The sequence below is a fragment of the Cydia amplana genome, chromosome 5, assembly GCF_948474715.1.
Source record: "Cydia amplana chromosome 5, ilCydAmpl1.1, whole genome shotgun sequence".
Classification (NCBI taxonomy): Eukaryota; Metazoa; Arthropoda; class Insecta; order Lepidoptera; family Tortricidae; genus Cydia; species Cydia amplana.
Window position 1 is genome coordinate 4,807,569 of NC_086073.1, and position 24,606 is coordinate 4,832,174.

The following is a 24,606-nucleotide window of genomic DNA, read 5'->3' on the forward strand; positions in this document are numbered from 1 at the left end:
ACTTTGCCAATATTTTGATTAACAACACGATATTTTATATGTATTTATATAACGTCCAGATCAGTATGAACTATTGTTACTCCCTAACAACAAAATATAGGGGACTATTCAATAGACCTATGGGGTTGACATCGCCAAATGGGTGTGGAAAAAAAGTGCTACTGATCAATTGTTTACGATTGTCAAATTATAGTCAGGACTACCAATGACCAAATGACTGTTGCATCATTATCAACCACCTGAGGGTTGCTGAATGTCCGGTAGGCTTACGTGCTAGCGGAAGTGGAAGTGACGGTGGGCGGTCCGAACCGCCCGCGCCACCCGCCTCCCGTACCCGGACACGCCCTAGCTCTCACGATGCATCTCGCACTAATTAAAATATTAACCCAAACAAATTGGTTACATACGTGTCATTGGGATCATGTGTCGTCAACTCGTCAGGTATTGAAGAAGTGCGAGGGCAAGGTTACCGCGAGCCCTCTCAAGTGTCGTGTTCGACGCACGATGCGATTAATCATGGTGCTTATATTCGGGATAGCATCCTTTTATTTTTCCAATGAGGTGACGATGGTTTTATAGTATCTTATTGGGTACCTAGTAATAGTAAATCACACCTATGTTTGAAGACTAAGAACTGTTTGGTACTTAATATATACGCACTGTCAATTATATGAATAAGTTATATTCGGGGTGTGGTGTTTCATTAACTTAATTGTTGAAGAAACTTTGAACGATATTATAAGTTTGAATAATCCAACTGTCATGTAGATAAGATACGTCTTAAACATGATTTAAGGTAATAAAGTACGTACTTAAATATAATATTTGAATCATCTTGGCCGGACACTGAGGTCGATAGTTGAAGGGATATATCTTTTGTCAGATTATTTCATCTGAGATAGTTTTGATTCGATTTGACCAATTTTTACTTTCTAGGGAAGGAGATTTAGGAGATATTTCCCAGTTGCATTTTCTATTGCTAAAATGTGGATTATCACAACTTTCACAAGGTTTATGACCAAACCTATTATAGTATTTTTCACATAGCCATGGCATAGGTGCTGTCATCTCAATACATTTTTTTACTTTTTTAGTTTTAAGACTTAAAGTTATAAATTGTATGGATATGACAGCTGTCACCGTACCCAAGCTATGTGAAAAATACTATAGTACTTCTTTTACAAAGTATCGTCGTTGAAGACCAATATATATTCTTTACAAACATGATAGTACCAAACCAAGTACAAGCATAAAAAGTCAATGGTACGAAGGTTTTGCGGTAAAGTATAGGCTTTGATCTCGGACTGTCTAGAACACAAAATGACTAGTGTAATATTTTGCATATATCTCTTTTAGTCTACATCGCAAACGGTCTAGAACACAAAATGACCACATATAGGTAGGTAGGTTAGGTTCGTTAGGTATTTTCAAATGGCCGAAGGCCAAACCGCACAGAAATAGGAACGCAGCGGGGCTCCGTCGACATCGCTAAATGTAGGTAAATAAAGGTCTAAATAATTGTAGTCATTTTGTGTTCTAGACCGTTTGCGATGTAGACTAAAAGGGACATAGGCAAAATATTACACTAGTCATTTTGTGTTCTAGATAGTCCGAGATCAACCCAAGTATAGGTACTAGTTTGTTGGCAAGGTGTATGAGTACCTAATTAGTTTGATCACTGGCATGAGTATAAATAAACGTTACGGCTCCCAACAAACAAACCAATGTAGTTTCAATCAAATCGATCAACATTTGTATTTGTGCTAAAAAGCCACGGACCATGGATCCTCCCTTTGATCACTCCACTCGCCCTAATACTATTGTTTACCCGTCAATCCGTCATCTCTTCACGCTGCGTAGCGGCCCCCTTCTGTGATCATTATTTAAAATTCGCAAGAACGCAAAAGACGCTCCCACCCACCGCCCGCCCGCGACAGTACGCCGCGGGGGCGTAACCGCCGCCCTACGTTGTGCAGCCCACGCGTCATCATAACTTTTTCCCGCCAATTTCCTTTAACAGAATTATGAAGAGAGTAAAATTACCAACCCGCAGTTTCTTTATAAAACGCCAGCCCTGCAATTTGATAAATATTCCAAAACCACTAAATTTTGAGTAGGTAATAACTATCTAATAATTATATGATTAAACCTGAATTATATTGTAATGAATTTTCACAAGCAATACCATCATTTTATCTAGCCACTCTAGCCAGATATTTAATAGCCGGAACTAGGAATAATAATTAACCATCACACAAAACAATTCCATTTCGATTACTCAAAAGTGTGAATAGCCTTGTCAAAGTTAACATTACGATCAGCGTATACAGCGCCATCTGTGTAAACTAGTGTGAACGGTACAATATCGAGTCTTAATTCAAGCATGGATAGTATACCGATTGTGATGTAGATGGTAGCAGCAACGGCGATAAATTTAGTTTGCTAGGCTGCCGTTAGATGTCTTTAAATGCAATAACATTTCTTAAATGCTGATAATGGGAACGCTGAAACATGATAGTCGATAGAACAGTAGGAAAATGCGCGAAATTCAACATTTTTATGGGAGTACTCTTGGCGCATACATTTCTCACATACATACTAAATAATGTCACCAATTCAGATACATCCCAAATTCTTTTTACACACTTTATTTTTAGGGCATTATATTTTTAATAGGTCCACGAAATTTCGTGTCCGTGTTTAGGTAGGAGTGGCAAATCTGGGATAATTAATAAAGTACACAAATGCTTGATTCAAAATTGATTTATTAAATTGCACAATTTATAATACATAAAGATCTTGTTCAAATTGTTTATAACTTAACATTTTTAGTACACTAATTCGTAATCTAGTTGTGGCTATATAAAATGTAACATAATATTTTATAGCGTGTATATGGTTATAAAATAAACTTTTCGTTGAAGTAAAGTGAAACTTTTCGAAAATAAAAGCATGTAATAAAAATATGAAATAGATAACAATTTGTTTTTCTATCGTAATTTGTTATTTTTACCGTATATGTACAAAGTACAAACTTTACCTCATACAAGAGTTTAGGTATCATTTGTTATTGCTGAAGAAGTACTTATTCACATGGTTAAAAAAAGGCTTGAAAACAGTCAAAAAATCCTAGAGGAAAATAAATAATTTCTAAGGGCCTACAGCTAATACTACAAGGTTGTCTTTGTAAAGAAAATTATAAATAACATTTGTGTAAGTACCTAATTAAATAATGATCTCTGTTACAAATGCTTTTAGCTAGAATCAAATATTTGAGTTCACATAATGCAATCTAAAAGCTAATTATAAAGTAATTTGTTGGTCTAACCAAAGAACTAATTTTAAAGAGAAGTATGGGTTGTTTGTGATTTCTAATAATACTTATGACTGGGTTAGGGTAGATACGCCTTGGACCTGTAACAAAAAAATCTATCAGTGCTTTGTGCATTTAAATTAAGACAACACGAAATCGACAGCTCTGCAGTCTGTAACTACGCATGATTTTTGGATTCTAGCAGTAATAGGGGACCTGACTCGTTTCGACAGTAATTTGTTTGTCAAAACAATTACATATAGGTCATACTTCATAGATGGTAGGATCCTAATAGATGTGGTATACGCGTGCGTCCGTGAGGGACAAAACATACGTAATGCGACACTATGATTGGTCGAATTTATTTGTTGCCCACCATAATACATACTAATTTACGGTTAGGAATTAAAAAAAACCGGCCAAGTGCGAGTCGGACTCGCGCACGGAGGGTTCCGCACCAGCAACAAAAAATAGAGCAAAACAAGCAAAAAAACGGTCACCCATCCAAGTACTGACCCCGCCCGACGTTGCTTAACTTCGGTCAAAAATCACGTTTGTTGTATGGGAGCCCCACTTAAATCTTTATTTTATTCTGTTTTTAGTATTTGTTGTTATAGCGGCAACTGAAATACATCATCTGTGAAAATTTCAACTATTTATTTTTATTTTATTTATTTATTATTTATACATGGAATAAACTTATAATCTAATACGACGGACGGACGGACAGCGGAGTCTTAGTAATAGGGTCCCGTTTTTACCCTTTGGGTACGAAACCCTAAAAAGTGAGACTGACAAGGACAAACAATAATAGCGCTTTCGCTGCCAGTCCTACTGAAAAATACATAAGACTATCCCGTTCGGCCATTTCTCATGCCTGATCCAGTTAAAATATGTACTAGATTCATGAATCATGATATAGGTACTTACGATATGAACGTTTACAATCCGCCACCGCTCCTGTCGACCGTGATCATTTTCTTCAACAATTCCTTTTCGTGATGTTCCTCCTCCATCTCGGCCATGCGCGCGAAGCGGGAGTAGGCCACGTGGCCGGACTTGATGGCCGACATCATCTGTCGTTCAATTAAGGATTAGTACAGGGCTATATTTATTTGTACACATACAATACAAATCCTCTTTATTGCACAACCTCAATAAAACATTTACAGAGAGACAGACATAATACATACATACTTTGTACAGATGTATAAAACATTTTGACGATCCGCTTAAATCCGTGCCAGTGTAAAAATACACACTTACCCAAAAATATGTCCCATAGTTCTTAATTGGCTGACATATAAGAGCCATATGATTTGTGCACCCATATTTTTACACTTGACTGTACAAGAAATATGTCGTCAAAACAGGCCAGCTTTCCATAGGTATAGGTTTTTCTAATTAAAAGCTTTCTAGTACAGAACAGTAGTACATGAGACACTGGTTTTTTAAGCGGATCATCTGTATTTTTAAAACATTCTGCGAGTAAATGGGTTCAAAAGCCCTTCACAAATGACAAAACGTTTTCAAATGCCCCCTGGTAAGGCTGGTATTCCATAAATAAACGTTTAAATAAATTGAAGTTTTATAATTAAATAAATGTTATAATAATAAATCTAGTTATGTCAAGCACAAATTTTAATCATTATTAAAGTTAGAATTATTAGAACCTCAATGTAAAATGGAAATGGTTAGTTCATAATATTGTTAATATTAATAGGTAAAATTATAATAAGTAAAGCTAAACATTACATGCAGTTGTGGTAGTTCATGCAGTGTTATAAGTGATAAAGACACGCGCAAGCGACATAGCATCAGCAAGAAAGAAAACCACGATCGTTTAGAAGAAGTAGACAAACGATAAATGTTATAAATAGTCCACACCAAAATCAATCATATTAAAAAAAAAATACTGCTAGTAAACATTGCATTTGTATAAAAAAAAATTTAGTCTAGCTAGGCCTTTGTCGATGGAATACGAAGTGCAGTCAGGAGATTACATTTTCTATTAAGTATCCAAACGAAAGCTGTGTATATATTAATTCTGTTTTGAATACTGAAATTTCATTAGGGATGACCAAAATTATAGTCGCAAAGTTATGTACCAATACTACGTACAAAGTGCCTGTAGTTTCGTGCGTAGTGTTATTTATATCATACAAAATTAAGCAAAATAATTCCTGTAATAGCAAATCAAAACGGCCTGCAAGGCCTAGCAAAAGATCATTCAAAACACTCTAGATATATTATGGACCTGTAAGTATTCGTCGAGCTCGACTTGGCCGTTCATGTTAGTGTCGATCTCTTTCAGAATTTCGTGCAACTGTTCCCCGGTGACTTCCTCGCCGCCCGCCTGTGGAAATGCTCCGGAATCAAGCAACATGGACATGAGAAGCGAAAACCATGCTATACGGAACTTGTTTCTTTGCCACATCACGGTCAAAGGATAGACAATTGCAGAACATGAAGGAAACATCCTGGATTTCAAGATGGTGCATCTTTTTCAAAGGTTTGATTACTCGTAAAAACTGTTTTTTTTTTGTTTATTAGTTGATTTTGCACTATAGATTTTGAGACTTGCGTAGTTTAGCCTGAGTCATTCACAGACTTTTATTAACACGCGTTCTCCAAAATCATCTTGTGAGTTGATCATATCGCAATCAAATACAAGTTCCATATAGCACAGTTCAGCATTATTTTACACTATCTGTGAAAAATATTCCCTCGACGACACAGACATATATCCTCTACAGTATCTTTCTCCCTTCTACCTGCAGGTAGTCCTGTATTTCCATCTGCCCGTGGTATGTCAGATCTATCTCGGACAGAAGAGCGCTTAGTTCAGCGTCGGATGGCTTCAGACCCATACTCTATAACATTTGTGGTTAGAACATTTAAAAGTGGTCTTACTTCAGTTATTATAGGTTTGGTACCTGTGTTACCTGTTTTAAGCCCAAAACAAACTTTTACTCCCTTACATTCTTAGCTCAAAGTACACTAATATTTCCAGAAAGTCCTTAAATAGTCTCAGACATCAGAAATAATTTCGTTGATCAGTTTCATTACTTTGTATAACAATAACAATTTGTAAGGATTTTTAAAGGATGATTACTTATTGGTTGCATTAGACAGAAACTCTTTATTAACATTTAGAATCCTTCAGGTAAATTCCGTTAATAATAATGAACCCCATCATGTTACCTTAAGACTCCTCCTAATGTCGTTGATAGACACGTATCCCTTCCTATCGGCGTCAATGATCTGGAACCGTTTGATGTACGTCTGGATCTCGTCCTTGCTGAGGTTTATGGGGATCTTGTCGCGACTGGCGCGGTTGACGAGTTGACCCATCTCGTTGGATAAGAATTCGTTGGCTTCTTTAATTTGCCTCTGAAAGTGTTTAATTGTAATCAATATTCAATGATCAAAGTTATTAAGAAGTGATTTTGTAACGCTCTTTCCAGAAATGTAACAATATTAAAAGTTTTCGTGCAACGAGGTGGGAAGAGGTGACCCAAATTTCCCAGGTAAAAAAACAAATGAAAGAATATAATTAGAGCCCTACACCCCAATATAGTGTTGAGTCGCTCACTCGTGAGGCACCTCATTTGTACCACTCATTTTGTTAATTTGTCGCAGTACTTCGTACCGCAAAAATGTCTTACTTCACTCCTCTATTCATTTTACTTGATTCTAAAATTATCTTTCTCCTAAAAGTTCTATTCTTAACCTCCAGAATTGCACTCCAATTAAATGTTACTATTTATTTATTTATAAAGGAAGTTATGAATACATAAATATGTATATACATTAAATATTTTTGTCGCCGTTGGAATTAATGGAATAGTCGACGCTGAAAATATGCTAGTACCTCACCTCATTTGAAGTAAGACATTGTAACACCTCATTTTAGAAAATGAGGTACTCATACAAACTCATTTTAAATTGATGTCCTACCCATCACTACCCCAATAGAGTGTAACAGTAAGAAAAAAGAAGAAGGCAGAAAGTATTACAGTATACAATGGACTCCATTGACTGACATTTCGAATTACTAGAATTTGACTCTACTACACACATAATTAAGTAGGAACTGAAGTCATAATTAGTCGTGGTGATGTTACATAAATATACAAATTTTGATACAACCGCAGAAAAACAGAATCAACATGTTGAGAATGGGATGTATACGGGAGATAGAGTCGGTCGTCACGAATACTTAAACTCAACCCAAACCATTTTATCTTATTAGCATTAACTACACGATGATGATGGCAGAAAGAGGAATCACTTTTGGTAGGATACCTTTGAGCTTCCTGCATGATGTCCGCAACCACTGGTGACAACTCTACGGTCACTTGTACGAGAAACGTGAGCCCTACGGCTTTTTTGCATATTTAATGCATACTGAAGGTAGAGAGAAACCATTCAAAGATACTATTTTTATGGTTATCCTACCTTCTCGTTTTTACGGCACTCGAGCTCCTGCTGCATTATGTCAGCTACTACTGGAACCGCATCTAAGGTCGCTAGTACTTTAAGGAACGCGAGTCAAAGATTTAACCAGCAACATGATGATGAAGATACAGAAACTATTTTTTTTTATGGGTACCCTACCTTTTTCTCGTCATTGCTCCATTTGAGTTCCTCCTGCATGATGTCGGCGACAACTGGTAACGCCTCTACGGCCGCTTGTACGTTGAGGAACGCGAGCCGTAGGCGTCTTGCGAGCATGTCGACGCAAGTACACGCATACTCGCGGACACCATATCTGTGAACACGGAGTTGAAAACTCACAAGGCTGGACTATTCCGAGAAGTGGAAAGACACGATTCGTTCAAAAGATGATGCTTTTATCAACACTCATTCAAAATTCCGTTTATATGACTACATGGTGCCCTATCTTATGTATCAATTTAAAATCTGCATACACCTACTACTGTCGGCCGAATGTGAATGGACTCTCATTAGGCTTTGGTTTTACGGTCGCTTGTACGTTGAGGAACGTGGCCGTAAACATCTTTTCATGTGCATGGGGATTCGCGAAATAATAAGACAATCATTTCTCACCTGATTTCAGCATCAATGTAAGGGAATTCTGGATGAATTTTTTTGCCGATGATAGGCCATCTCTTGCCGGTCATGGCGGCCATCTTAGCAACAGCAAACGCTCTGTCACCGTATGACTTGGCCAAGTGTTGTGCTACCTGAAATAAATATAATAAGGAGCATATTAATTTGACAGATTATAAAAAAAATACTATAGGACAGAAGTTACATTTACTAGTCGCTCGGCGTATTTGATTCCGCTCTTACCTCCATCTCCAGGCCGAAATCTTGTACTAATCGAATGTACATGGTGGGGGTCCAGCCGTGGGCACCTTCGAGGAAGAATCCGTCGGTCTGGCACTCGCGGAACAGCGGCTTCAGGTTGGCGCCTGATATACAACGGGTTTTGTGAGTTATGGCATTTTGAATCGGTATCAAAGAGTTGACACTCGAAGGGAATTCGAAGAGAAGGTGGATTGTCCTTTAAATTTAATTACTGTCTTATAGAATTGATGGCCATCATTAGAAGCTATTAATTTCTGATCATTTCTAGAAGATACCGAAAGTACAACGTATCTCATAAAGGCTGTATTTTCGAGTTAATGTACCCGGCAGAGCTAATGAAATCACAAATTGGATTTTTATACTGGAAAACATCCGTCTTTGAATCTTGTCACTCACTTTCAATAGCAGCGTCGATGGTCTCAGCCGCCATAGCACGGTACGTGGTCCACTTGCCACCCGCAATAGTGACGAGGCCGGACTTGGATACGTGCACGATGTGATTACGGGCCAGGGATTGTGTGTCCTCCTTGTTGGGATCGGAGACTAAGGGTCTGATGCCGGACCATGCTGAGAGTACATCGCCGCGACGGACTGAAATTAAAACGATGGCAGGTTTGTTGTGATGTATAACTTTTATGGTAATCACAGCCCCTCCCTCTACATTTCCTAAGGGTTTGTATTCTGCAGCGGTTAAACCCTAAAATCTAGAAAGTTTTAAGCACACACATTGTGGACCTCCCTCTGGAGCGTAAGGTTATAAATTCCTAGACAATTTAGAGCATGAAGGTTGAATGTCTTCATGTCATAAGTTTTATACTCGTAAATATTAAAATGGGAATACACCTTGATAACGCTACGGATTACGTAGGCGAACAACGCGCGAACGCGGCGCGGCGGCGGCGCGGCGAGGATGAAACAAACCGTTGATACGTATAGGTATGTCCTACTCGTACGTGAGCGATTTAGACGCGAAGCGGCGCGGCGGCTGCGCCGCGTTTGCGCGTTATTCGCCTACGTAAGACGTAGCGTAACAAGTTAGAAGAAAATAAAAACGTTTATATTAAGAACGTGGTTATACAACAACTAAAAACTGCTAAATACAAACCTTCAACATCTGGATTGAGATAGTTTTTGACTTCAGTGAGGATGAACAGAATCTCGTCTTCTGTCGGCTTGGGGTTGTGCGTGACCTTGCAGGGCATGTCGGTGGTTCCCGCGATAGTTCCCTTCAGCCAGGGCAGGAAGAAAATAACGCGACCGTCAGATGTGGCCGGGTCTAGCAGACCCATATGTTCGGGGCTGAAAAGTGTTACAGTTTTTATTAGACTTTTTCGTCAAGATTTTTCGATCATACACAGTTGAAGTAAGCTTGCTCCACGAATATAACTAGTACCCTTATTTATAACTTTAAAATGTATAACCTGTAATAACCAGGCAAGACAATGTGAACTCCGCTGGACGGACAACAGATCTCTTTAACCGTGGGCTCGTCCATCTTGCGGATACTGTCAGTGAAGGGGCCGGTCGCGTTGATGATGCTCTTTGCTTTCACATCCCATTCCTTGCCGGTAATCTCATCCTGGAATTAATCGTCATCAAAATTTAGTAAACTAATCCGTTTCGCGAGCGTTCGTTGAGGAACATAATTATAAGATAACAGTTTCGGCCAGCAGTACTTCTATACTTCGAAATTTTCGTTTTAAGTTCTTGCTGCAAATTATTTGCATAAGATAAATGTTTAGACCTAAATAACGTTTCATGTTACCTCTACGGTTTACTTGATACTTATTCTCATGCGCGATTAAAAATAATAATTTACCTTAACCCTAGCACCGCTGAGTTTTCCACCAGTCTTGTGCAGCTTGGTGACGCTGACGTGATTAACGATTGTGGCGCCATGCCGAGCTGCAGTCAGCGCAATGGCCAGATTCATTCGAGCGTCGTCTTGTTGGCCTGAAAAAAATGGTATTAGGTTCGTGATCGACAGCAAATTAATTGACATTGGCTATGGTTATCTGCAAAGCGAAGTATTTGGTTGATGAAGACTAACGTATCACAGCCTGGCTGTGGCTTCTGTAAACCGAATTTTATTTACATGGCGGTTAAATACACAGACTGCGACACAGGTGGATATGGAATTTCATTAATTAATGATCATGACTCTAAAAGGTTTAAAAACTTGGAAAGGGTTCTCTAACTGTTCACCTTTTTACTCACCATCATAATATACGATGCCACCACAGAGATTATCAGATTTTAACATGGGGAACAGTTCCAATGTGTTCTTTTTGGACAGATAATAGGAGCTCTTCACGTTCCTGTCGCCAGCTACCACATCGTACATTTTGATACCGAACCAGTAGTAGGGTACTTGCCACCATCTGGAAAAACAAAATCACTGTGCTATTCAAAACTAATATGGATAAAACAGGAGATGGTCGGAATTTTCAAACTAATAAAGGAATACTAAGACACGTAACATATTGTTAATTGAAGTAGATAGCACTGGACTATACGACCCCGCAATAGCTTGCATGGGTTGGTCGATTATCTATAAAAGGTTATACTAACTTGTAAACCGGTAACAAAATCGGGAGTGGCCTGGTCAAATGCGGCGCCACCTCTAACATATTAGCTCTCTCGTGCAGCGCTTCCTTCACCATCTTGTACTGGTCGTAGTCGAGCTGCATGATAGCTTTCTGCAGGTATCTGACGCCGCCATGGATGAGTTTGGTGCTGCGACTGGAAGTGCCGCTGGCGAAGTCGTCGGCTTCGACGAGGGCTGTACGGAGACCTGAAATTGAGATGAAACCTTAAGTACGACTTTCGTACTGTAAAATAAAATAATTTGGTCAACCTTAGCGCTAGCTAGTTTAGTGGTATTACAGATACATATACTAGGTTTATCAGACTATACACATCAAATCAGACCGTCAGTTATTGACAGACTGGCAGTGACGTCAGTAATATGGATAATAGAAAGATAACTAACATCTGTTGCCCTATAAACGCGCCTCTAATTGGCCCCTAAATGAGCATCCTAAATATACGTTCTGTTCTGAACTGACCACGGATCTGGCTTATTGACTTCGTTGTCATTGCACTCACATAAGAGTAATGCCCGTATGACTCTCATACGACACATATGAGCTTACTATCTTAGGTCAAGGTGACCTTTCCTATGCGAACAACAGACCGCGCGTCGAGAATTAAAACATGTTTGTGGTCAGTCGGACTATTAAATGCCTTATAAGCAAGTAATTTATCCGACCTAGAACTAATCACACACCCGGCACCTTGCATTCACAAACTGCTAATCTAGCATATTGACGTGAAGAACACCAAAGAGCTGCAAAACGGTTTATGATACTAACCTCTCGTGCAAGCATCCAAAGCGCAGCCGACACCAGTGGCGCCTCCGCCGATGATAAGCACGTCGTAAGTATGTCCCCCTTGTAAGCTGGTGACCTGTTCAGCTCGGGACGGCAGCGGTCTCTTCTTGCGTTCAGTCTTGGCCGAAACCGTCGATGGCTTGTACCAAATCTGTAATGGAATGCCCAGTAGGTATACTTGTTGTTGTTTACATATTGATTGCTTACACGTGACTGTCTGGCAGCAATAATGTTTACTTATCTAATTTTATGTATTCGTACTAGGTCTTTTAATTAATATAGGAACTATAAATACCATTGATAGTGTGGATATTCGTAATTTCGTATGTGTGATGAGCTATGAGTATGTATTATAATTAAGTTTCCACAGTTTTGTGTAGAGAACAAAAGAGTTTCCCAGAATACTATAATAACTAAGATTGTTTCTTTTTTAACAAAAATAAATTACCTACATAAAGTAGCTTTTTAGCGACGCTAGTCACGTCACGACACACGACCGCCCTACAGTTCTTTTATAGGTATTAATGTTCTGGGTTTTTTTTCTTAAATATATTTTAGGTACTTACCTACACTTATATTGCGACAAAGAATACTAATTAAAATAAATATACCTACCCTATTCATTTTAAGCATACGTTCATTAATATTTAATATGTATGTACTACTCATTAATAGGTGGCGACACTAGTTTTCACCACCATTCATAATCATAACTTTAGTACTCATAACCAATCACATCTGACAGATTAGAATAACAGTTAAGGCTTCGTCAACAGGCGCGTTTTCCGGGCGGGGCGTGAGCGGGGCGCGCCGCTTTTACATATAAAACGCTCACGCCCCGGCCGGAAAACGTGCCTGTGTGACGGAACCTTTAGGTAAACTCTGACCACGCTAACTTTGCACAAACTTGGTAGTAAGAATGCATACAATATTCTTATAAGCTCCATCCATATTTGACGTAAGTAACACTTGGCAAGTTGGCATGAAAAATTAGCATGGTCCGACTCTACTCGGAATTGCGTACCATCCAGTTTCACAACCATTTACATTTTAAAAATGCGTCAACATAGATAAGCGTAAGATATTGGCTCTATTTCGGTTGCCCTTGCTATACGAGCGTTATCTGTGCTCGTGAGGGTTTCCTCGGTACTTACGGCGGGTGAGTCATCTGCGGAGAGAGCCCATGCTGCTAGTGCTGCGCCGGCGACGCCTGTGGCGCCACCAACAAGTAATCTTCTTCGTGACATTACTGGAATTCAAAAGATTTTAATTATTGCTGATGTGAGATGTCAAAGTAGTTGGGTACTACACCCAGCTACTTTGACATGGACGTCATATGCCCAAGGTGAAAATTTTCCCTTTTATGAAACTGATAAATAGAGCAGTTAATTTGTCAGTAAACTATGCATTTCTATAGATAATATTTAGTTAACAATTTTGCCGGAATATAAAATTATTTATATACAATCAATATTATCAGCATTCATATATTTTGAACTACATCACGTACGGAAAGAGGAACAGAGATGGCGACACTATTTTCTCGTTGAACACAAAATCCTTAAACTACAATTTCCTTTCGGCCGTCATCGCAACCATGTTTCGCAACCAGTTGCAAGGGAAGAATTTTCCTCCTTTGTTTGCATTAATTTACTACAGTGGTTCTGGTTCATTTTATATGACATCAAGTCTATTTTGTAGCCGTTAGTATTATTTTGGGGTATGTGAGTTTAGTTTAAAATGTAAGTTCCCCCTTCCTTTGTAAGTTATAAGTAGTTACTTATACGCATTGGTATAAGTACATAATCTAGATAACGGCGCAGGATATCTAAGAAACTAAGAAGCCGTTAGAAAATAGTGATATTCACGTAATTATCACGCGTCCAATGCATGCCTAGTTAGCGTGATACGGAGAAATAGGTTTACGTCATAATGGGGGGTGATACAACTGAGGAATCACCTCGCACTGCATAACATATATCTGTAATTACCATGATTACCGTAGCCAAATGCCTGAATCACATAAGGTCAACGTACCTACTTGTAGGTACGTAGTTTACGTTTAAGCCAAGAATTCGAGGGAGAGTTATTTTGGAGCAGCTTTTGAGCGCGTGATTGTTAATATTGTTATGCCAATTTCTGATAAAAATACTTTTACTAAGGACGAAAACTTCAGAATCAGACTTAAGTAGTAGTCAGATATTTCCCGGTCTTATTGGTCTTAATGTTTTACTTTATTAAGATACCTTTAATTACGTCGATTTGAAGACTATAATGGGGTTTTAAATACATACTTTAGGACTAAAAGATTAAGTATGTAAATATATGATAACCATTATCTTATCAAGTACCTAGATTGAATCTGTTCATAGTTAGAGGGATTATTACTTCCGACTTGTCTGTCTAACCGGTCCCCCTGATAACGCTCAAGGTCGCATCAAATATCATACGCGCTCACCTAATAATAGCGAGTTTAATAATATCCGCAAAGTACATTGTAGACATTGTAGTGCAGTAATGCGTGTTCGCAGCTACTTGGGTCGCCTGATTTTAGCCAAAATACAATGTCGTTGGCCGCATAACAGAGTTCGATCTAATCGGAGATAGGTGAATGTTGGCAGGCGTTCGACATTCGTCGCATTCAGTTCCAATTTTATTTGAGACAGCCACGAGTTTACATGCCATCAGTACGTACTTTATTCTATACTCTTCGTTCAATACATAGCGTTTATACCACGCCGGTAGCCAGAACTAAAATAGCCTGTGAGCTTGCGAAATAATGACTGTGGTACGGTTTAATAGAGACGGACGCGTGAAGTCAGGTGACACTTGCAGGGAATATCAACTAATTGTCTCGTAACTGTAAAGGCACGGTTGCACAAGTATGTGCAACCGTGCTTTTAGCTACCTGTAGCAAAGCGACGAAATCGCGGAGTGAGACACGCCTGGCTGTATGTAGAAAATAAATAACGTTGCCAAACACTTTGTAAACTTACTTAATGACTAAAAAAAGTAGAGATTTAAAGGTTAATGATTTTCACCTATAAATAATACAAAAACCTATCCCCACGTGTAGGTTTATACATTACTAACTAACCTAACCTAAACTCCTCACGAGTCACCAGCACAATGTATAAATGCCACAAATGCGTTAATAATGTTATTAATGTTAATACCCTACCAGTCTACTTCAATAAGGCAAACAACGACAGTTAAACTGACCATTAATTGGTAGGCCCTATCACGCTGCTGTAAGGTGTAGGGATAATCAGTTAACAGCGGTCGGCAACCTTTTAGCAGCCAAGGGCCACATAGTAGTTAAGGAAGTAGACGCGGGCCGCACATTTGTGAATATGTGTGACTTTATCAGACATTGTTGTTTGACAATATTACATACAAAATAGCCAAGGGTGCTCGCGGGCCGCAAGTGAGAGGTTCGCGGGCCGCTTGTTGCCGACCGCTGAGTTAACTGATACGACCACGATACCTTTTTTAACACTAATTATGTATCTTTTTTTTATAGACTGCGAGTGCTGCATAATATGTATTTGAAACGTCAGCATCGGAAATTATCATTAAATAAAGTATGAGATACATTACCTAAATACATAAACGTTTCATTTAAATTATCCCCGAATTTATAGGATTGGTAGTTAAGAGGTACCCATCCCTAGTATCTCTAGAGCAAACTAAAGGCTTCGTCATAGGCGCGTATTCCGGGCGGGACGTGAGCGGGGCGAGCCACTTTAACATTATAAAACGCACACGCCCCGCCCGGAAAACGCGCCTGTGTGACGGACCCTTAAGCGGAGGGAGGAAGCACTTGCAATCGGTAGGTACTATTGTTGAATAAACACATGTATTAAGATAATAACTCAGTAATATTCATTTAAAACGCAATACTACTATACTGATAGATCTAATCAGTCTCTAAGTATGATCAAAGAAATAAAACTTGTTATAGGTAACTCCATATAATGGATTAAAGGCCTCGAGTTGCAACGCCAAGTAGGATGATGTCATACATAACATAAGGCAGCATAGGCTTTTATTTCACACTGAGATACTCTCTTGCAGAAAAAACAAGGCAATAGATTTTTAATAATTTCATGAGAAATTGTGAAATTTCCAATAAGTATTTCAGTCAAATTATACCTAGACAACTAAAGCAAATTTAGCCGAATCGAATGGAAATACTCTTAAAGTATTTAAAACAAGTACAAGAAAGGAGTGACATCGCAAATACCAATACGAACACGATCTTCCCGTTATTACATTTATATTTGCTATAAGTAGGCTAATAGTAATAAAGTTAAAATTACCTAATATGAACTATTTTTTAAACTTACCTTAAGCAAATTAATTGTATGAAGGAAAACTACGTCGAAAACATTTAACGAATTGTTATATTAGAAGAAACAATTTAACAAGGACAACAAGGTTACCGTATTCGAAAAAGGATAATTTTGTATGAACACTACAAAATTCCCTTATTTAATTATGACTTATGTAATTTAACTTTACACTAAGGGCGAGGATGTTGTTTTAGTTTAACACTTATTAGCTAATCTAGAATGACATTCATGCGCGACCGGGCGTTGGTCGCCCCAGCCCGGTTTAGCCGACTGACCGTATTTTCGTTCGATCTCGAGCTGAAGCGTGACTCATTCTCCCCTTTTGACATATCGCTGTTTGGTACATCGCTAACTTCACTGCCAAGGCCAAGCGACCTCTATAGGCGAACTTTAACAATAGAACTACTGCGTTGTTAGCGCCATCTAGTGACAAGGAGATAAATTACTAGAAATTGGTGTCCATGAATCAAGTATAACTGAATCAGGCATGAGCGGTGGGGGGGGGAAATGACCGAACGGGATAGTCTTACGTATCTTTCAGTAGGAGTAGCAGAGAAAGCTTGTTTGTCCTTGTCAGTCTCACTTTTTTTTAAATTCCCCACCATACATTAGTATATGGTGGGCAACAAAGATATAGCTGGTCAACCAAATCTTGTCAGTAAAAAAAGGCGTGAAATTCAAATTTTCTATGGGACGATATCCCTTCGCGCCTACATTTTTCAAATATGCCGCCTTTTACTACTGTCAAGATCTGGTTGACCAAGTATAGTTGGTCAAACCAATTTGTCAATAAATAGGAACAAAAAAACTATACTTATCCTTTTCTTTTGGGTGCTAGTACTAGTGTAAGACAAAGATAGTATGTATCTCTCTGTATATGTTTGAAATTAGACAGTCCTTTGACACACTAAATTCGTCCAATCACAGTGTCGCATTGCCTATGTTTTGTCACTCACGGACGCACGCGTATACCGCATCTATTTGGATCCTACCATCTATGGTGGTGTCTTTCTTGCTTTCTTGAGTTTCTTGTGTCAACTACTCAACTGTCAAGTTTTCCACTCTCAATATAACATAGTACAAAAAATTTAATGCCCTCCTGAAACGTCTGTATATACTGGAGAATGTATTGGCATTTTGGAGAGTGTGAAGTTTATTATTCTTTTCAAACTTAAGAAAGCTATCATCTTTTCAGATTCCCGTAGTTGTCTACAAGCACTACTATCTAACCCGTTTTCGTCAAAATTCCACAACCCAATTATCCTCCAAATTAAGGAGAATCTTCTAATTTGTAAAAAAAGGGGGTTTGAGGTTGCCTTGATCTGGGTTCCGGGCCACTCAGGGGTCTCAGGGAATGAACGAGCTGATCGGGTAGCTAAGGAAGCCGTGGTTTGCGGTGACAAAACGCCTTTCAGGAACTACTGTTATGATTTAGTCCCTCTGGCCTCTAGTTGGCTTTTCCAAGCCTGGTCGGCCAAGTGGACTGCCGCTAATCGATCCCGAACCAAATCTTATTACCTTGTACAACCTGATGTACCAAGAAAACCTTGGTTCTCAAGGATTTTTATCCCAAAACAGTTCTGTTCCATAATTATTCGAATGAGACTGGGCCATTGCTGTTCTCCTGTCCATCTGAAAAAAATCCATAGTCGAGACTCCTCGCTGTGCGAATGTGGGCAGGAGGAAGGTGACTTAAATCACATTTTTCTTGCATGCCCTTTATATAATCATGATTATCTTTATACGGATCTTTTTCACCTTGAAGTTTCCTTACCTACTTCTATTATACAATTGATTAAATCCAAAGACAAATTTATATTTTTAGCTCTAGCTTCTTTCTGTGAACTTAATAAATTGAAACTTTGATATACACCATTTTTGAAATCAGCAACTATTATTAATTATCTCATTATAATTTCTAAATTTTCGATTTAAATACATATCGACATGACACTGGCTACTGTAATAAACGCCATTTAAAAAAAAAAAAAAAAAAAAACTGTCAAGTCATAGTTTGAAAACCTACCTCATACGGAACTAGTTAACTTTAAAGAAAACGTTAAGGTGACGGTAGAGGTGGGTAAATTTTCAGATTCTGTCAATTTACCCCATTTCACACACAAGCGCACTTCACGCACACTACCTCACTTTACTGGGACAGGTCACTGACCCATAAAGTTTTTTTTAAGATAGCGTTTTGAGTTTAGTGGCCTCCTTTTAGGAAAAGCGTTCCATTGAAAGAAGAAAGAGAAACAATACATTTAATCTTGCTTTCCTTGTCAGTTCATGTCACACGTGACGTATTTAAATTCTAATAATTCATTTGGTTGTTGACAATTTTCTACATTATGGCTTTGTCGAGATACGCGTTTTCTAAAGTTAAACCGAATAAAACCAGATGTCATTAAGTCAGATGTAAAATTTTATTTACTACTCTATACGACTTTTCATAAGGCTCAAAATCAATTAAATGAGAATTTAAATAAATAAAGTTCCGGCAGGGTGCAAAATTTAATTAAGGCGGACAAAATAAAATTTGAAAATATATGGAAACAGTGTTGGCTAATGTACCCCTTTTGTTTCACTATTAAAATAATACAATTAAAATAAAAAATATTATACCGGTATTCCACCGGTATTATTTCAGTGCTGAAGCGATTATCTTCGATCGTAGCCTTGATAATGTAGGTGTTGATAGTTACTTACGGCGGTAGGAGCGGCAATGAACCCCGTGCAGAGTAGAACGTGAGGTGCGTTGGGATAAGTGCACATATCTACTTATAATTCTTTGGCTGGTTGGTAACCCTCTATATTTTATTTTTTGTTTTACTGTTATTAGGTTAAGGGAGTTTTAGGGAGTGAAAAAAAAATGATTTTCGTTTTATGCGCTCGCGTGATTGCCGATGGATTATAATTAGACAAAAGAACTTGTTTTTCACGCATCGAATGTAGATCCCTATGACACTTCCTCCAAGTCTTCTCCAATAATGTTTATACCGTATTTTAATTACCTACCTTAAATGTTACATTTCTAAATATTTTTTTTGTGCTATACATACTTCAAAAAAATCGCTGGAGCGTGCGAATTGCAATTCCGGCTCGTACCAATGAGTTTTTCGGAACTTATGTACGAAATATCATTTGATATTTACCAGTCGCTTTTCGGTGAAGGAAAACATCGTGAGAAAACCGGACTAATCCCAATAAGAGCCTAGTTTACCCCCTATGGGTTGGAAGGTCAGATGGCAGTCGCTTTCATAAAAATTAGTGCCCACGCCAATTTATGGGATTAATTGCCAAGCGGACCCCAGGCTTCCATGAGCCGTGTCAAAATGCCGGGACAACGCGAGGAAGATGATGATGATGTGACACATACTTCCAAAAAAATCTACAAATATTTTACGTGACAACTGCTTATAAGTAAATATTATGTAGGTACACTTATAAAGTATAAAGTAGAAAATATCTTATAGGTACATAATATAAAAACCGATCATGTACGAGTAGGATTCACTATGGGTTCCACAGTTACACATTTTTATTGCATATTTTTTGTTTAAGACCAACTCACCTATTATAGGACATAGGTCTTCCATTAATCTTTTGGCGTTGAACTATTTTTTGTATATGTATTTATGTAATACAATTCTGAGTTAGGTTATGGTACATTTTTGCTCACCTACTTATAATTATGTATTATATCTGATATGTCACATGATACCAAAAATCGCCGCAAAGTTAAAAGTTCATTTATTTACGTTACTCATCTTCGGATCACCGACTTACTACTTCCTTACTTGACATATGTGTACTAAATTTCAATTGAACTAGTCCAGTAGTTACGGTGAAAATTGGCTTTAACAAAATGGCAGACACACGAGTGATCTTATAAGGGAGATTATTTTCCTTGAGTGAATGGTATGCATTTACCCCAATGCACCTCACGTTCCACGCGGCGCGGCGTAATCTGGCCCCTATTTCACCACGGTGACAGGTACGACAAAACATCGCTGTTATTGACGCCATAGGCATCCATGGACTACAGTTACCGCTAACACTGATTTAAACTTTCACGATTTTTACACATTATTAAATTGTACAACGGAACCGCAAAACGTTCAAGCGGATAAACAAGACCAAGTGCGGGTAGTTCGAAAAACTCGCGCGGTTAGAAGATGCTGATGTCAACTTAAGCCAGTCTTCTCCGAGACCACGGGGACAACGCCGTCCTCGAAACGTCGGAGGTAAATCTTAAAACTTAGATACGCGATTAAGTCCCGTTGTACAATTTAATAATACAGTTACCGCTTACCATCGGGCGGGCCGTATTCGTGTTTGCCACCGTCATTGTACCTATTATTAAAAAAAAACTTTATTATATCGGATAAAACAGACATTTCTCTCGCAAAAAAATCTTGTGACAATTGTCACAAGATTTTTCAAAGAATTTTCGGTAAGTCTTGACAGGAAATGAGTTCTGTGTCGCAATTTCGATACAGTTGCCGTGTTTCTTGTGACAATTGTCATTAGCTTCGCAAAATAAGAATTTTTTAGTGGCAATATAATGGAGTTTATTTATTTATTAAAATGTTGGTGGCAAACAAGCACATCGCCCGTCCGATGGTAAGCGGTTACCGTAGCCTATGGAGGCCTGTGACGTCAGCAACAGTGATGTCGACAACTGTCGCACCTGTCACCGTGGTCGTGGTGAAATAGGGGCCAGTAAGTACCTAATAATCGCAGTGATCTTAAGTGTCACAGACCCTACTGGCGCTTAAGTCCTTTATGACAATTTCTGCCTATTTTAAATTGTTCAAAAAAAAAAGAAACCGAATAATTATATCGGACTACCGAATTTTCACGAGAATCAGTTGAGAAATGTGATATGCAAAGGAGAAGAATTCGGACATACGAAAGCATTTTTGCCCAAGTTGAAACGGAGACCTTCGCCAACGCTCGGTCAATGATGGTTTAGGTAGAGCTAGCTGCAGAGAAAAGGTACCACCCCTGCATACAATTATCTATCTGGTCGGACCTTTTCTCTGCAGCTGACTGTACACCTATAAAAATGGTTGTCCCTGCTGTAATTTTATACCGGTACCGTACTTTGTATTTCAACCGGTATAGTTTTACCTTCAAAACGAACCGGTATTGATAAATAATAACGGTACCATACCGCTTATACCGTAAAGAAAGCATGATGCAGTCTCTGCTTTGCACAATTATTGTGTGGACAAAATTCTTATAATCACCGAAACATACATACCTACGCACATAATGTCATTGAAATAAAACATTGTTATTTTATAGTAAATTTATATAATACTCGATATATACACATAACAATAACCAGACCGCAGCGGTATTAGCCTGTAAGCTTCATCTCTTGTCTCCAAATCCGCAAAAACTAGTTAGTACTAAATGCTGGTCTTGCTGTTATTTTATTCTTGAAGATTATGGCTTGTTTCTTGATTATTGAGAACAGCACGTAATCGCACACATATAGACGGAACGAACGGCAACAAAGTAGGTGTAGACACTAAGACTTTCAGGTATTAAACGAATTACGCTTCGTATTAATAGGTAAGTAATATTTAAATGAATATATAATATTCTCTAACGTAAATACAAGATTACAATTGACATCAAATGTCATTGACGTACAGATACAGAAGTCATATACTTTTTTTTAATGACGCAAAATTGATACCAGCATAATGAAAATCAATCCCAATCAGTAAAACGAGTCTTTAAACTTTTTTCATTTTAAGCGGGTTTTGAAGGAACAAGTTACTTAAATTCAATTGTAATCGTATTGTTTTAGGATAGTTTACTGCTGTTTTCGATCGTTACGACCTGTAAATAACAACAAATCAAATTTTAAATAAATTAATTTACCCTATTTTTTGAAATACAATTTATCTACTGGTATACATTTTCGTATGCGTATATGATGAAATGTCTAAATAATGTCAAAAACGAGCTACGACGAAGTACACGTCTGCTTCGATCCAAGGCCAGCGGCCATCTGACTCGAAGAAGAATTTTGAGTGATGTCGTCAATGTATGGAAATTGTACGAAAGTTTACATTTGGGATTGAATTTCTGTGTTGTATTTGTGAGTAAAAATATAAGTAGATAATAATTTGTTAGTTTAGTTATCTAGCTTTCAAAATCACACAACAACTCAATTACTGTTAAAGGCAAAACTGTAATGCGTGTTGCTCAAACGGAACTCCATATTTTGATTTTTGGATACTTTTAGTGTCGATTTGTAGAGAATTACAGCAAATAAAAAATATTATGCCGTGAAGAGCCGGTACACGGCTTCTTCGTGAACAAATTTACGTATAATTTAATGCAGTTATTAAACATTTATTGAACAAATTGATTGCACAAAGTGAGCTCTAAATCGAAAACGTCATATACCGTCCCCTTAATATGCCGTTTAACGTGTAAGTTGTTGTTAATTTTAACTCTTTTATCTTCGTTTGTGATTTATTTTTCTGCTCGCGACTTCGTCTGTGCGGAATCGTACTGACAGTCTATTTATTAGGGTAACAAACAAATTACAATTACAAGAAAACTAGAAATAAAATAAAAAAACACAAACTACCTATAAAATAAAATAAAACACAAACGTGACTGTGATTAAATAACAAACAAATTAATGATAGGTACCTCAATAAAATCTTGCAAGTCGATTTGAACCAACTTCTAATAAAAGTACCGATATGAAACTGTACATACCTATGTATATTAAATTCAATTATTCTGTGTTGAATTTTCTGTGTACCTACATTACTTGTTAAGATAGACCATAATGTAAGATCAAATCAAACAAACATTAATTTTGGTACTTCTTATGTTTCAGAACTTGCAAGAATCTACAGCGAGGGCCATCTCAGAAGCTTTTGTTTACAATCGAGAACAATTTTGAAAACTTAAAACATGTCAAAACCTCTAGTAGGATTGCCGAGGAGGAGGAAGTGCTTCATGACTGTATTGTTGACGATATGGTTAATGTATGCCTGCAATTTGATCAGGATGATCTAAAATTCAATCCAGGAGATGAAAATTCCGTGTATATATTTGTCAAGATTGCAGCTAAAATAATAAAGCCTGCCAACCATAACACAATTATATTGAAAGTAACATGCAATGAACTCATTTGTTCAAAGCAGATTACTTGTACTGATCAGTGGTTAGAATATATAGATATTGGTGAACACAAGGTGCTTCTACCAAAGGGACAGTTTTTAGTTTTTACTAACTTAGAAATAAATTTAAGTGTAATTAAGAAAGAACCAGTTACTTTTGCAAAGCTTTATGATGATACAATCTTGACAGACTTTCAACTGAGCACTGCAGAAGGTAGTATAGCGGTGCACAAAGCATGCCTGGCTGCTCATAGTGATGTTTTTAAGACTATGTTTAATGGGCCTTGGAAAGACACTTCAAATGGTCGTGTGGGATTAGCAGTTACTTTGAGCAGTCTACAGCACTTCAAGGACTATGTTTATTTGGGCAAGCTGCCTGATGAAGAAGAAGACCTGCAATCTTTGCTGCTTCTATCTTCATTATACGTCATGGAATCTCTAAAGTCTGAATGCATTTCCAAGTTGATGGAACTGGTCAAACCTGAAAATTTGTACAGCCTTCTGGAATTTGCTTGTAAAAACAATATACCAGATTTGTCATTTGCCATGCTTCTGCAAGTTCCTGATGATGTTGTCCATAAAACTTATGAATTGAGGAAAACTAACCGGCCCATGGACAAACAGATCTGTGCACAAGAAGACAAAGAACATCATTCCAGTTAGTTTACTTGTAGCTTGAGTAGTCTATCTTGCTTTATTTTCTTACTTTGTATTTGTTGATTTCTAATTTTTAATTTCTGCTTCCACATAGGTATCAGTCGACCTATAGTAGTTATTCATAATATGTAATTGTAAAAGTAATTATTGAGAAATAGGTATTTAGTAAATCCTCATAAATGTTTGAACAATTTTTTTTTTTCATGTTTTATGCTAGTTCCTAGTGATGAAGATAAAAGATTTTTCACAAAATTAACAATACAGACAGATAAAAACAAGACCACTTAAGTTTACGTAAATGTGAAACATGCACATTTACGATTAAAATGCATAGCTATTTTGACTATGCAAATAGTCAAAAAAATGCTTTTGCAGACAGTAGCAAAAATTTT

The 24,606-nt window shown here is 37.7% G+C and overlaps 1 protein-coding gene across 2 annotated transcripts; it reads right to left on the reverse strand.

The window, feature by feature from the left end:
- Positions 1 to 3,249: 3,249 nt before the first annotated feature.
- Positions 3,250 to 16,639, reverse strand: LOC134647774 (glycerol-3-phosphate dehydrogenase, mitochondrial). 2 transcript variants are annotated; one of them, XM_063502073.1, is made up of 16 exons: positions 16,392 to 16,639; positions 13,197 to 13,291; positions 12,025 to 12,193; positions 11,222 to 11,444; positions 10,868 to 11,031; positions 10,470 to 10,603; positions 10,072 to 10,229; positions 9,756 to 9,949; positions 9,047 to 9,241; positions 8,633 to 8,754; positions 8,387 to 8,523; positions 7,934 to 8,087; positions 6,518 to 6,706; positions 6,088 to 6,186; positions 4,244 to 4,389; positions 3,250 to 3,414 (listed from the first exon to the last, which is right to left on the reverse strand). In XM_063502073.1, the coding sequence occupies exons 2-15, from the start codon at positions 13,287 to 13,289 to the stop codon at positions 4,255 to 4,257; spliced, it is 2,166 nt and encodes a 721-aa protein (XP_063358143.1). In that variant the 5' UTR covers positions 13,290 to 13,291; positions 16,392 to 16,639; the 3' UTR covers positions 3,250 to 3,414; positions 4,244 to 4,254. The 2 variants fall into 2 exon arrangements, with proteins under 2 accessions (XP_063358143.1, XP_063358141.1); XM_063502071.1 differs by lacking the exon at positions 6,088 to 6,186 and adding an exon at positions 5,571 to 5,669 and having other exon boundaries at positions 16,392 to 16,556.
- Positions 16,640 to 24,606: the final 7,967 nt, after the last annotated feature.

Coding starts and splice junctions, on each gene's coding strand:
- LOC134647774 (XM_063502073.1), bottom strand. CDS start 13,289: ATGTCACGAAGAAGATTACTTGTTGGTGGCGCCACAGGCGTCGCCGGC. Junction 11,445..12,024: donor TTTGGATGCTTGCACGAGAG/GTTAGTATCATA, acceptor TCTCAATTTCAG/GTCTCCGTACAGCCCTCGTC. Junction 6,707..7,933: donor GGAGCAATGACGAGAAAAAG/GTAGGGTACCCA, acceptor AAACACTTTCAG/AGGCAAATTAAAGAAGCCAA.